The sequence below is a fragment of the Aethalodelphis obliquidens genome, unplaced genomic scaffold, assembly GCF_003676395.1.
Source record: "Aethalodelphis obliquidens isolate GAN/ISIS:26980383/991018 unplaced genomic scaffold, ASM367639v1 scaffold5, whole genome shotgun sequence".
Lineage (NCBI taxonomy): Eukaryota > Metazoa > Chordata > Mammalia > Artiodactyla > Delphinidae > Aethalodelphis > Aethalodelphis obliquidens.
The window spans coordinates 42,868,123-42,883,409 of NW_020837949.1; the positions used below are offsets into that span (position 1 = coordinate 42,868,123).

Consider the following 15,287-nt stretch of genomic DNA (forward strand, 5'->3'; position numbering starts at 1 on the left):
GCGAAGGCTCTCGGCGTGCCGCGGCCCGCAGGCACCCAGCACGCACCCGGCACGCGCCCACCCCGCCGCCACAATGCCCAAGAGGAAGGTCAGCTCCGCCAAGGGGGTGGCGAACGAGGAGCCCAAGAGGAGATCGGCGAGGTTGTCAGCTAAACCGGCTCCTGCAAAAGTGGAAAGGAAGCCAAAAAAGGCGGCAGGAAAGGATAAATCTTCTGACAAAAAAGTGCAAACAAAAGGGAAAAGGGGGGCTTCCCTGGTGGCGCAGTGGTTGAGAGTCCGCCTGCCGATACAGGGGACACCGGTTTGTGCCCTGGTCCGGGAGGATCCCACATGACGCGGAGCGGCTGGGCCCGTGAGCCATGGCCTCTGAGCCTGCGCGTCTGGAGCCTGTGCTCCGCAACAGGAGAGGCCACAACAGTGAGAGGCCCGCGTACTGCCAAAAAAAAAAAAAAAAAAAAAAAGGGAAAAGGGGAGCAAAGGGAAAACAGGCTGAAGTGGCTAACCAAGAGACTAAAGAAGACTTACCTGCAGAAAATGGAGAAACTAAAAATGAGAAGAGCCCAGCTTCTGATGAAGCAGGAGAGAAAGAAGCCAAGTCTGATTAATATCACACACCTGGTCCTATCAGTAGTCCCTGTTTCCCTTCTTGTACAACCCAGAGGAATATTTTTATCAACTATTTTGTAAATGCAAGTTTTTTAGTAGCTCTAGAAACATTTTTAAAAAGGAAGGAATCCCACCTCATCCCATTTTTTAAGTGTAAATGCTTTTTTTTAAGAGGTGAAATCATTTGCTGGTTGTTTATTTTTTGGTACAACCAGAAAATAGTGGGATATTGAATATGGGAGGTTTGATTGTCTTGGGTGTCAGCTTAACATTCCACAGATGGGGGGTAGCTTTTCTATCCTATAATACAAAGCACACTAAATGGCAGTTTGGAGTCAGTTGTGCATTTAATGTCTTAAACACTTTAAATTACTTCTCTTCCCACGTTGTTTTTGGTAGAATTGTCTCCTAAAGCAAACCACTCACCCCTTGATCTTGGCTCTCCTGGGCAGAATTTTGTGCACTCTGTAACATCTTTGGTGGTGGTAATCCAGTTCTTCTAGTAACTGTTAATGTGCTGTGAACAACTGACAATTTGAGTATGTAGTGTATATGATATTAAATTGTGAATCAGTGGGACTTACAATGTAACAGCATATCAATATTTGAAGATATTGGTACCTGATATCCTGTGAAGGAAAATTTGCCCCCAAATTTTAAGCTGGAAAGTCACTGGAATAACTGTTCAGAAAAGAATCACAACTATATGATTTTTTAGGTTTTTGGTATGTATGTTGAGAATTGTGTACAAATTGAAATGTCTGTGCACTAATCCTCAAAACAACCAATAAAATCTCAATTATGAAAGGATTTCTTGAAGCACATGAAAAAATATATATATATAATAGGACTTCGCTGGTGGTGCAGTGGTTAAGAATCCACCTGCCAATGCAGGGTACATGGGTTTGACCCCTGGTCTGGGAAGATCCTACATGCCTAGGAGCAACTAAGCCTGTGCGCCACAACTACTGAGCCTATGCTCTGGAGCCCGCGAGCCACAACTACTGAGCCCGTGAGCCACAACTACTGAAGGCCACATGCCTAGAGCCCGTGGTCCGCAACGAGAAGCCACCACAATGAGAAGCCCACGCACCGCAACGAAGAGTAGCCCCCCACCCACGCGCAGCAACGAAGACCCAACGCAGCCAAAAGTAAATAAATAAATTTATAAAATAATAATAGATTACTATAAAAATTAAATTTAAAAGATTAAGGCAAAATATAAATTTTTATTATTATATGTAACAGGTATAGAATTACTTTGTAGAATCATGATAAACATTTCTAGTTGCTTACTCTCCGATTCTGTACTTTTCTCATTGTAGACCGGCACCGTCGTTTCTGGACCATTGGTGACCTGCAGAGCACATTTTGGGTTGCACTGCATTGAGGGATGTGTCATGGGGTGGAGGAGCAACCCAAAGAAGCAATCAAAAGATTTCAATCTTAGATATTTAGAACTAGAAGCAAACTTGCAGATAATCTACTTTCTCTCTTTCATTTACACATAAGAAAATTTGCACAAAAAAGATTAAAGTGGCTTACTCAAAGTTAGAAGGCATTTGGTGTGAAACTAACACTAGAACCTGGTCCCGTATGAAATCCTCATTTTCACATACAGGTCTAAATTGGCAGAATTATTTGGACACTTTCTAATTCATAATATCCTTTGCATTGAGGACTTCATGGCCCGGGGCGGGGGTCGGGGGGGGAAATCAACTCTGTCCTTATAAAATTAAATGATAGCAGATCCAGGAACTAAATGGAAAAGTGGGTAAGCTGGGCAGGCAGGGAAATGGTTAGGCAACCAGTAAAGTCACTTTTCCTTTATCTTTAAATATTTTTAAATAAACTTTCGACAAGGCAATTTATAAACATTCATTAGTTTTCTTCGGGTGATAAAAAGCTTTTTAGATTCCACGAGCATCATGAAAACCATCCATACTGTAGCAGGAAGAAGTGATTATTTTCTGGTTAAATCACTGTAATATATTTAAACCAGCAGCTCTCAATCTAGAGTGATTTTGCCTTCCCCCTCCAATTCCCCACCCAGAGGAGTTTTTGTAATGTTGGGAGATATTTTCAGATGTCACAGGTCGGGAATAAAGATGCTTACATGTCTCTAGTTCACAGAGGCCAGGGGTGCTGCTAAACACTCCACAATGCGCAACAAAGAATCAATCAGCTCACAATGTCAACTGTGCCAAGGCTGGGAAACCTTGAGCTAAACCATCATATGTAGCCACAAATGATTCTTCTATACAAAACTAAAATAATACAAAAACAAGCCTAAACTAGCTACACGCCACTTGTACATTTATTTCAGCTTTTTATATTAAATATTTTCAGGGTGGGGAAGAATTTCAGAGCACTTTTTTAAACAGACACTCTTGCAGAGACGCTTGGCCTAGTTAACTAGTCAACTGGTCAACTCGGCAATGGAAACAGGAAGCACACAAACAAATTGAATCCACAATTAAGCAATAAAACTCACTTTTCCTATTAGCTGTGACCTTTTTCAGCAGCCACATTATGCCAAGGGAGACAGAATACTACACATTTTCATCATTCTGTTGTTAAAATAGCTGTTAAAAATCATCAGGACCATAAAAAAGATAGCATTGGCCATCTAATGAGCCTTAGCTCCACCCAGTCTCACCCTTCTAGTCTTAATCCTCTCTTTTTTCAAGTTAACATTTAGCCTAAGAGCAGAGAACTGCATCTTATCGTTACCAATAACTTAACCCCTGGCACCCAAGGGCCTCACAACATGGCCCCAACCTACCTTTCCAGTGTTTTCCCTTCATTCCTGCAACTCCATCTAGGTCGCAGGGGTTATCCACCTTTCCCTGATCCTAATGAACTCGAATACTTCTTTAAATAGGTTCAAGTTCTTCAAGGCTATCCGGCTTCTGCCTCTATCATCTCACTGAAACGTCACTCCCTTGGGCTGCAGCTGCCTACACGTGCCCAATCCAAGGGGACACTCAACCCTTATCTTATTATCTTATAAGACTTCTCTGTGGCAAGCTGACCACATTTTCCTTTTCCCATCACTCCCTCCCAACCCTGCTCCCTCCTCCCCCCACTTTCCAGATGTTCTCTTCCAATTATCTTTCCATTCCCTCCACTCCTGCCTCAACTAAGCTGCTGGTTGTTCCTCACCTGGACTATTACAACAGGCTCACTGCTTTTGGCTGGGATAGGGTCCTTTTTCAGGCATCCTCCTGCACTGCTACCAGTGTGCGCTCTTTCAAATCCAGGTCTTATTATCTCATTCACATACTTGAACTCTATCAATGACTGATGGTTCTCAACACGGCTGAAGTGTATACTGGTTCCTATCCCCAAGTTCTCTTCTCTAGACCAGTAGGATCAGAGTCTCTGGTGGTAGGAAGTGAAAGAGGAATCTAATGTGCAGCCAGGATGGAAAACCACTGAACTTTACTATACAATTCAAACTTCTTAACGTATACAACTCTCAGGTCTGGCCTTGACTCACTTATTTATTCTCTTTGCTGCTGCTCCCAAACTCCCCAGACTGCAGACATGCTGCACTTAGAATTCTCCCAAATATGGCCGGATAATCTCATCCTATGATTTCGCAAATGCTGGTCCCGTCTTGAAAAACCCAGATCTCCTCCATTCCCTCCAACTCCATCATCCCCACAAGGACACAAAGGTCACCCAGGCTCTCCTTCTTTGCCTGGCTAACTCCTCTTTCAAGATTCAACTCAAGGTCACAGCCTCTAGGAAGCCTTCTTGGAAACTTCCCCACTGAGGGTGTGCTCTTGTGCTCCTACTCCAAGAAGACTTGTCCTTTCAAACACCTATTCTAGGTCATTTACAATACTTTGTGTGTAGCAAGTACTTAATCAATGTTTCATTTCATTAATAATATATAGTAAGCACCAATCTTTGCAGCTATTCCTGCAAAACACAGGGAAAAAGAAATGGAGAAAGAATGACATTCTTTGGACGTCCTGTCTTCTCTTTTGGCAGGTAGACTAGTTCAATTCACTATTCCACCTCCAGAAACAGCAAAGTTTTCCTGGAGCAACTCAGATGCCAAAGTCTGTCTCTTCTAACACCGACCCCCCATCCGCAGTCCCCCATGGACCAGGTCAGCTAGGGCTGAACACAATGAAGGAAAGTCCTTGAGCATACCAGCACCTACTGACCCTCAGAAATGAGAAACATATCAACACCTTCTCGGTCCCTTCTTCCCATACTGTGCACACCTCATTTTAAGTTAATTTTCAGGAGGGTGCCTTTTCTTTCCAAAATCAACTTTGATGCTCCAAGTTACTGGTTTATTTTTGTCTTGTTTTATGGGGGGTGGGGGGGAGTAGCATGCAAACGGCCATATTTATTTAAATGAAACCAACCGTATGGTCTTTGAAATCGGTTCATGCCACATGGTACAGGGAAGCAGAGAAGACAGGTCTGCCAATCTTTGCTGTTTCTGGGCCACCTGATCGGGCAGCCCCACCCCCTAGACTTGGTCAATAAGCCCCAGATTACCCCAGCCCAATACAATTTTTTAATGAACCATTTTTTCAGACACTGTTCTCCAGGAATATACGGAAGTATAATCAAAAGGGATAAACATAAAACCTGACTAGCCATTCTAGGGCTTAAGTTGTGTCCTTAGGAGTTCATTTAAAACAGGTTTTGCAGACTTCCGGGAAGATGGCGGAAGAGTAAGACGCGGAGATCACCTTCCTCCCCACAGATACATCAGAAATACACCTACACGTGGAACAACTCCTACAGAACACCTACTGAACGCTGGCAGAAGACCTCAGACCTCCCAAAAGGCAAAAAACTCCCCACGTACCTGGGTAGGGCAAAAGAAAAAAGAATAAACAGAGACAAAAGGATAGGGACGGGTCCTGCACCAGCAGGAGGGAGCTGTGAAGGAGGAAAAGTGTCCACACACTAGGAAGCCCCTTCGCGGGCGGAGACTGCGGGTGGCGGAGCGGGGGAGCTTCGGAGCCGCGGAGGAGAGCACAGCAACAGGGGTTCGGAGGGCAAAGCGGAGAGATTCCAGCACAGAGGATCAGGGCCGACCGGCACTCACCAGCTGAGAGGCTTGTCTGCTCACCCGCCGGGGCGGGCGGGGCTGGGAGCTGAGGCTCCAGCTTCTGTCGGAGCGCCGGGAGAGGCCTGGCGTTGGCGGCGTGAACACAGCCTGCAGGGCGTTAGTGCACAGCGGCTAGCCGGGAGGGAGTCCGGGGAAAAGTCTGGGCCTGCCGAAGAGGCAAGAGACTTTTTCTTCCCTCTTTATTTCCTGGTGCGCGAGGAGAGGGGATTAAGAACGCTGCTTAAAGGAGCTCCAGAGACGGGCGCGAGCCGCGGCGAAAGGTGCGGACCCCAGAGACAGACATGAGACGCTAAGGCCGCTGCTGCCGCCACCAAGAAGCCTGTGTGCAAGCACAGGTCACTAGCCACACACCCCCTTCCGGGGAGCCTGTGCAGCCCGCCGCTGCCAGGGTCCCGGGATCCAGGGGCAACTTCCCTGGGAAAACGCACGGCGCGCCTCAGGCTGGTGCAACGTCACAGCGGCCTCTGCCGCCGCAGGCTCGCCCCGCCCTACGTGACCCTCCCTACCCCACGGCCTGAGCGAGCCAGAGCCTCCGAATCAGCGGCTCCTTTAACCCCGTCCTGTCTGAGCGATGAAGAGACGCCCTCCGGCGACGTACACGCAGAGGCGGGGCCAAATCCAAAGCTGAGCCCCGGGAGCTGTGAGAACAAAGAAGAGAAAGGGAAATCTCTTCCAGCAGCCTCAGGTGCAGCAGATTAAAGCTCCACAATCAACTTGATATACCCTGCATCTGTGGAATACCTGAATAGACAACCAATCATCCCAAATTAAGGAGGTGGACTTTGAGAGAAAGATTTATTATTCTTTCCCCTTTTCCTTTTTTTGTGTGTATATGTATGCTTCTGTGTGAGATTTTGTCTGTATAGCTTTGCTTCCACCATTTGTTCCGGGTTCTATCCATCCGTTTTTTTGGGGTTTTTTTTTCCTCTTAATAATTATTTTTTTAATAACTTCATTATATTTTATCTTACTTTATTTTATTTTACTTTGTCTTTTCTTTTTTTCTTCCTTCCCTCCTTCCTTCCTTGCTCCCTCCCTCCCTCCCTCCTTTCTTTCTTTCTTTCTACTTCTACTAATTTTTTCTTTCTACTTTCCCTCCCTTTTCTTCTGAGCCGTGTGGATGAAAGGCTCTTGGTGCTGCAGCCAGGAGTCAGTGCTGTGCCTCTAAGGTGGGAGAGCCAACTTCAGGACACTGGTCCACAAGAGGCCTCCCAGGCGAAAATCTCCCACAGATCTCCATCTCAACGCCAGCACCCAGCTTCACTCAACAACCAGCAAGCTACAGTGCTGGACAGCCTATGCCAAACAACTAGCAAGACAGGAACACAACCCCACCCATTAGCAGAGAGGCTGCCCAAAATCATAATAAGTCTACAGACACCCCAAAACACACCACCAGACATGGACCTGCCCACCAGAAAGACAAGATCCAGCCTCATCCACCAGAACACAGGCACTAGTACCCTCCACCAGGAAGCCTACACAACCCACTGAACCAACCTTAGCCACTGGGGACAGACACCAAAAACAACAGGAACTACGAACCTTCAGCCTGCAAAAAGGAGACCCCAAACACAGTAAGATAAGCAAAATGAAAAGACAGAAAAACACAAAGCAGATGAAGGAGCAAGATAAAAACCCACCAGACCTAACAAATGAAGAGGAAATAGGCAGTCTACGTGAAAAAGAATTCAGAATGATAGTAAAGATGATCCAAAATCTTGGAAATAGAATAGACAAAATGCAAGAAACATTTAACAAGGACCTAGAAGAACTGAAGATGAAACAAACAATGATGAACAACACAATAAAGGAAATGAAAAATACTCTAGATGGGATCAATAGCAGAATAACTGAGGCAGAAGAACGGATAAGTGACCTGGAAGATAAAATAGTGGAAATAACTAATGCAGAGCAGACTAAAGAAAAAATAATGAAAAGAACTGAGGACAGTCTCAGAGACCTCTGGGACAACATTAAACGCACCAACATTCGAATTATAGGGGTTCCAGAAGAAGAAGAGAAAAAGAAAGGGACTAAGAAAATATTTGAAGAGATTATAGTTGAAAACTTCCCTAATATGGGAAAGGAAATAGTTAATCAAGTCCAGGAATCACAGAGAGTCCCATACAGGATAAATGCAAGGAGAAATACGCCAAGACACATAGTAATCAAACTGTCAAAAATTAAGTACAAAGAAAACATATTAAAAGCAGCAAGGGAAAAACAACAAATAACACACAAGGGAATCCCCATAAGGTTAACAGCTGATCTTTCAGCAGAAACTCTGCAAGCCAGAAGGGAGTGGCAGGACATATTGAAAGTGATGAAGGAGAAAAACCTGCAACCAAGATTACTCTACCCAGCAAGGATCTCATTCAGATTTGATGGAGAAATTAAAACCTTTACAGACAAGCAAAAGCTGAGAGAGTTCAGCACCACCAAACCAGCTCTACAACAACTGCTAAAGGAACTTCTCTAGGCAAGAAACACAAGAGAAGGAAAAGACCTACAATAACAAACCCAAAACAGTTAAGAAAATGGGAATGGGAACATACATATCGATAATTACCTTAAATGTAAATGGACTAAATGCTCCCACCAAAAGACACAGATTGCCTGAATGGATACAAAAACAAGACGCATATATTTGCTGTATACAAGAGACCCACTTCAGACCTAGAGACACATACAGACTGAAAGTAAGGGGATGGAAAAAGGCATTTCATGCAAATGGAAACCAAAAGAAAGCTGGAGTAGCAATTCTCATATCAGACAAAATAGACTTTAAAATAAAGACTATTAGAAGAGATAAAGAAGGACACTACATAATGATCAAGGGATCGATCCAAGAAAAAGATATAACAATTGTAAATATTTATGCACCCAACATAGGAGCACCTCAATACATAAGGCAAATACTAACAGCCATAAAAGGGGAACTCGATAGTAACACATTCATAGTACGGGACTTTAACACCCCACTTTCACCAATGGACAGATCATCCAAAATGAAAATAAATAAGGAAACACAAGCTTTAAATGATACATTAAACGAGATGGAGTTAATTGATATTTATAGGACATTCCATCCAAAAACAACAGAATACACATTTTTCTCAAGTGCTCATGGAACATGCTCCAGGATAGATCATATCTTGGGTCACAAATCAAGCCTTGGTAAATTTAAGAAAATTGAAATTGTATCAAGTATCTTTTCCGACCACAACGCTATGAGACTAGATATCAATTACAGGAAAAGATCTGTAAAAAATACAAACACATGGAGGCTAAACAATACACTACTTAATAACGAAGTGATCACTGAAGAAATCAAAGAGGAAATCAAAAAATACCTAGAAACAAATGACAATGGAGACACGACGACTCAAAATCTATGGGATGCAGCAAAAGCAGTTCAAAGAGGGAAGTTTATAGCAATACAATCCTACCTTAAGCAACAGGAAACATCTCGAATAAACAACCTAACCTTCACCTAAAGCAATTAGAGAAAGAAGAACAAAAAAAACCCCAAAGCTAGCAGAAGGAAAGAAATCATAAAAATCAGATCAGAAATAAATGAAAAAGAAATGAAGGAAACGATAGCAAAGATCAATAAAACTAAAAGCTGGTTCTTTGAAAGGATAAACAAAAGTGATAAACCATTAGCCAGACTCATCAAGAAAAAAAGGGAGATGACTGAAATCAATAGAATTAGAAATGAAAAAGGAGAAGTAACAACTGACACTGCAGAAATACAAAAGATCATGAGAGAGTACTACAAGCAACTCTATGCCAATAAAATGGACAACCTGGAAGAAATGGACAAATTCTTAGAAAGGGATAACCTTCCAAGACTGAACCAGGAAGAAATAGAAAATATGAACAGACCAATCACAAGTAATGAAATTGAAACTGTGATTAAAAATCTTCCAACAAACAAAAGCCCAGGACCAGATGGCTTCACAGGCGAATTCTATCAAACATTTAGAGAAGAGCTATCAGGTATCCTTCTCAAACTCTTCCGAAATATAGCAGAGGGAGGAACACTCCCCAACTCATTCTACGAGGCCACCATCACCCTGATACCAAAACCAGACAAGGATGTCACAAAGAAAGAAAACTACAGGCTAATATCACTGATGAACATAGATGCAAAAATCCTCAACAAAATACTAGCAAACAGAATCCAACAGCACATCAAAAGGATCATACACCATGATCAAGTGGGGTTTATCCCAGGAATGCAAGGATTCTTCAATATACGCAAATCAATCAACATGATACACCATATTAAAAAACTGAAGGAGAAAAACCATATGATCAACTCAATAGATGCAGAGAAAGCTTTTGACAAAATTCAACACCCATTTATGATAAAAACCCTGCAGAAAGTAGGCATAGAGGGAACTTTCCTCAACATAATAAAGGCCATATCTGACAAACCCACAGCCAACATCATCCTCAATGGTGAACAATTGAAAGCATTTCCACTAAGATCAGGAACAAGACAAGGTTGCCCACTCTCACCACTCTTATTCAACATAGTTTTGGAAGTTTTAGCCACAGCAATCAGAGAAGAAAAGGAAATAAAAGGAATCCAAATTGGAAAAGAAGTAAAGCTGTCACTCTTTGCAGATGACATGATACTATACATAGAGAATCCTAAAGATGCTACCAGAAAACTACTAGAGCTAATCAATGAATTTGGTAAAGTAGCAGGATACAAAATTAATGCACAGAAATCTCTGGCATTCCTATACACTAAGGATGAAAAATCTGAAAGTGAAATCAAGAAAGCACTCCCATTTACCACTGCAACGAAAAGAATAAAATATCTAGGAATAAACCTACCTAAGGAGACAAAAGACCTGTATGCAGAAAATTGTAAGACACTGATGAAAGAAATTAAAGATGATACAAATAGATGGAGAGATATACCATGTTCTTGGATTGGAAGAATCAACATTGTGAAAATGACTATACTACACAAAGCAATCTACAGATTCAATGCAATCCCTATCAAACTACCACTGACATTTTTCACAGAACTAGAACAAAAAATTTCACAATTTGTATGGAAAAACAAAAGACCCCAAACAGCCAAAGCAATCTTGAGAATGAAAAACGGAGCTGAAGGAATCAGGCTTCCTGACTTCAGACTATACTACAAAGCTACAGTAATCAAGACAGTATGGTACTTGCACAAAAACAGAAATATAGATCAATGGAACAGGATAGAAAGCCCAGAGATAAACCCACGCACATATGGACACCTTATCTTTGATAAAGGTGGCAGGAATGTACAGTGGCGAAAGGACAGCCTCTTCAATAAGTGGTGCTGGGAGAACTGGACAGCTACATGTAAAAGAATAAGATTACAACACTCCCTAACACCATACACAAAAATGATGGATTAAAGATCTAAGTGTAGGGCCAGAAACTATCAAACTCTTAGAGGAAAACATAGGCAGGACACTCTGTGACATAAATCACAGCAAGGTCCTTTTTGACCCACCTCCTAGAGAAATGGAAATAAAAACAAAAATAAACAAATGGAAACTTCAAAGCTTTTGCACAACAACGGAAACCATAAACAAGACCAAAAGACAACCCTCAGAATGGGAGAAAATATTTGCAAATGAAGCAACTGACAAAGGATTAATCTCCAAAATTTATAAGCAGCTCAGGCAGCTTAATAACAAAAAAACAAACAACCCAATCCAAAAATGGGCAGAAGACCTAAATAGACATTTCTCCAAAGAAGATATACAGACTGCCAACAAACACATGAAAGAATGCTCAACATCACTAATCATTAGAGAAATGCAAATCAAAACTACAATGAGATATCATCTCACACCAGTCAGAATGGCCATCATCAAAAATACTAGAAACAATAAATGCTGGAGAGGGTGTGGAGAAAAGGGAACCCTCTTACACTGTTGGTGGGAATGTAAATTGATACAGCCACTGTGGAGAACAGTATGGAGGTTCCTTAAAAAACTACAAATAGAACTACCATATGACCCAGCAATCCCACTACTGGGCATATACCCTGAGAAAACCATAATTCAAAAAGAGTCATGTACCAAAATGTTCATTGCAGCTCTATTTACAATAGCCCAGAGATGGAAACAACCTAAGTGTCCATCATCAGATGAATGGATAAAGATGATGTGGCATGTATATACAATGGAATATTACTCAGCCATAAAAAGAAACGAAATTGAGCTATTTGTAATGAGGTGGATAGACCTAGAGTCTGTCATACAGAGTGAAGTAAGTCAGAAAGAGAAAGACAAATACCGTATGCTAACACATATATATGGAATTTAAGAAAAAAAAATGTCATGATGAACCTAGGGGTGAAACAGGAATAAAGACACAGACTTACTAGAGAATGGGCTTGAGGATATGGGGAGGGGGAAGGGTAAACGGTGACAAAGCGAGAGCGAGGCATGGACATATATACACTACCAAACGAAAGGTAGATAGCTAGTGGGAAGCAGCCGTATGGCACAGGGAGATCAGCTCGGTGCTTTGTGACCGCCTGGAGGGGTGGGATAGGGAGGGTGGGAGGGAGGGAGACGGAAGCGGTAAGAGATATGGGAACGTATGTATATATATAACTGATTCATTTTGTTGTGAAGCTGAAACTAACATACCATTGTAAAGCAATTATACTCCAATAAAAAAATAATAATAAAATTAAAAAATAAATAAATAAATAAAACAGGCTTTTATTACTCTTCAAGGCTGTAACTACCATGAATCCTGCTGGCAATTTTGCTTATTTTTAGCTAATGGGAGTTTTGTATTCAAACCATTTCCTCAATCCCAAGAGAAAGACTCAGACCTACGAACGGAGTTCTTAAGGAGTGGCGTGTGCCCCCTGGACACAACAGTCTTTTCCATAGCTTTTTTGTTTTGTTTTCCAATTTTGAATTAACCATATAATTGAAATGAAATAATCAACAATAGAAAAAGAAGTGATCGAAAGCTATTTAACCTAATTTTTGATGCTTTTGTGAATAAAATCCTACATACACAGAAATATCAGATAAGTACAGATGACTTGTAAATTCAACTCAGTTCACCAGTATAAAGGAAAACACAAGCTCCATGTGACTTACTTGGGTTTCTAATTTATGTGTTTATTGAGGACTATAAAGTAGATGAAACTGTGGCTCACAGGACCAGTCTCATGACTTTACAGTATTGTAATACATAAAATATCTGGCATAGATGTTAAGGTAATAGAACAGATTCGATAAGCCAGAAATGAATTAGGCTTCTATTCGATAAAATATGCTTTCAAACTTTTAATATAATCAATTCAATAAAGGAAATATGCAATGCATTAAGGACAAAATGCTTGCAACAACTTTTTAATATGAGCCACATCACCCATCATCCCTGCATTTGATCTGGTCTTACCATAAATACTTCTTAATTTAGGAGTGCTTCTACCTCTAGGCTGAATCAGTATTGCAGCAGCCATACTACCCCCAGCACTCCATTGTCAAATAGCCAACACCCATTGCTTCTCACCAGACGAAGAAGAAAGAACTATGTTGAGCTCATACTGAGCAAAAACAGAAAAAGAAGAAAAACCTGGAGAGACTGTCCTGTGAAGTCATAAGCTTGGTTTTCCAATGTGGGCAGGAAAACGTCACTAGAAGTCATTTCCAAAGATGAATTCCAGGGACTTCCCTGGTGGGGCAGTGGTTAAGAATCCACCTCCCAATGCAGGGGACACGGGTTTGAGCCCTGGTCCGGTAAGATCCCACATGCCGCGAAGCACCTAAGCCCCTGCTCCACAACTACTGAGCCCGCGAGCCCAGAGCCCGTGCTCCACAACAAGAGAAGCCACCACAATGAGAAGCCTGTGCACTGCAACGAAGAGTAGCCCCCCTCGCTGCAACTAGACAAAGCCTGCGCACAGCAACTAAGACCCAAAGCATATACATATATGTATATGTATAGCTGATTCACTTTGTTATAAAGCAGAAATTAACACACCATTGTAAAGCAATTATACTCCAATAAAGATGTTTAAAAAAGACCCAACGCAGCCAAAAATAAATAAATAAATTTATTTTTAAAAAAAGATGAATTCCAAAAATATTTTCAGAAATATTATGTAAATAACCCTCCAACAGAAGAAAATTTAAATCACTGCATAATTGTTTTAGGTGAGGCATTGTACTTGGAATTTTCACATGTAATTTAATTTTATTATTATTATTTTTTTTTTTTTTTTTTTTGGTTTTTTGGCCTCTCACTTTTTTGGCTTCTCCTGTTTTAGAGCACAGGGTCCTCTCGCACAGGATCAGCGGCCATGGCTCACGGGCCCAGCTGCTCTGCGGCATATGGGATCTTCCCGGACCGGGGCACGAACCCGTGTCCCGTGCATCGGCAGGCAGACTCTCAACCACTGCGCCACCAGGGAAGCCCTAATTTTATTTTTATAAAAAGTACTCTAGGGCAGAAAACACTTTACCCTAGTTTTTAAAATGAGGATCTAAGATTCAGGAAAGCTAAACTACTCTGTCCAGGTCGCACACCCACTCTTTTTATCTTACTCTAAAATCCATATTCCATTCATTCACTGGGTCCTGCCAGGCGCATGGGAGAAGCTCAAAAAGTAGTGGCTTCAAGAGTAGAAATGATGTCCCTGGGGAGGATAGTGTGCTGCCTTTCACTTGCTAACTTACATGATACTTTAACATCATGTTCCAGTGATGTCTTAAAACCAGTATTATAAAGTAAAATGCAGCTTTTGCAGCTGAAGAGGCAAGACCGATTCTGTGGATTTACATTTACTCTGTTCTAAATGCCTTTACCTTCGGCTATGAACCATGCTATGCCTCAGGCCTTTTGACATCACGAAGCAACAAATAACGAGGGATCCGAGGGATCAAAAGATCAAATTCAAACATCTCCGGTCAGATTCACGCATTTTTCAAAACAGGAACATGTTTCACAGTATGGGATGCACAGGAGCAGCTTAAGAAAATAAAATTTATTTGAAGACAGCAAAACAACCAACAATCTCATAGGATAAATTATGGCAGCCACAGATAAGAAGTCACAAATGGAATCCTCAGTTTCCTGAATGTAATTTCAAAGACATCAGTGAAAATCTCTTTGACGAGCATAAAGAAGAAATGAAAATATGTACAACACACATACAAAATGCCATTTGCGTGACTAATGTAGTGCCCTGCATCATTTTTACACTTTGGGAAGCATACCACACAGATGCAACCTTTATGGTTGATTAGATAGGATGTTAGGGCTCACTGTAAAAAAACTGTCAGATCTTACCACCTCCCTTTTTCTCTTTTATATTTTGAAATAATTATAGATTCACAGGAAGGTACAAAAACTATACAGGGAGGTTCCACATACCCTTCACCCAGCCTCCCCCAGTGTTAACATCTTGCATGACCATAGTACATATCAGAATCAGAAAACACATTAGTTGACATTGGTGTGGTCCACTGAGCTCATTCAGATTTTACTGATTTTACATGCACTCATTTGTGTGTGTGTGTTTGTGTGTGTG

General features: G+C 41.7%; 2 protein-coding genes across 2 annotated transcripts in view; one reads left to right on the forward strand and one right to left on the reverse strand.

Annotated features, from left to right (window-relative positions):
• The window catches only part of BMPER (BMP binding endothelial regulator), a 271,041-nt gene that overhangs the window by 204,797 nt on the left and 50,957 nt on the right, over positions 1-15,287 (reverse strand). The gene's annotated exons all lie outside the window — the stretch shown is intronic.
• LOC113618240 (non-histone chromosomal protein HMG-14-like) lies at positions 74-868 on the forward strand. Its single transcript, XM_027102220.1, has 2 exons — positions 74-256; positions 480-868. The coding sequence occupies exons 1-2, from the start codon at positions 74-76 to the stop codon at positions 603-605; spliced, it is 309 nt and encodes a 102-aa protein (XP_026958021.1). The 3' UTR covers positions 606-868.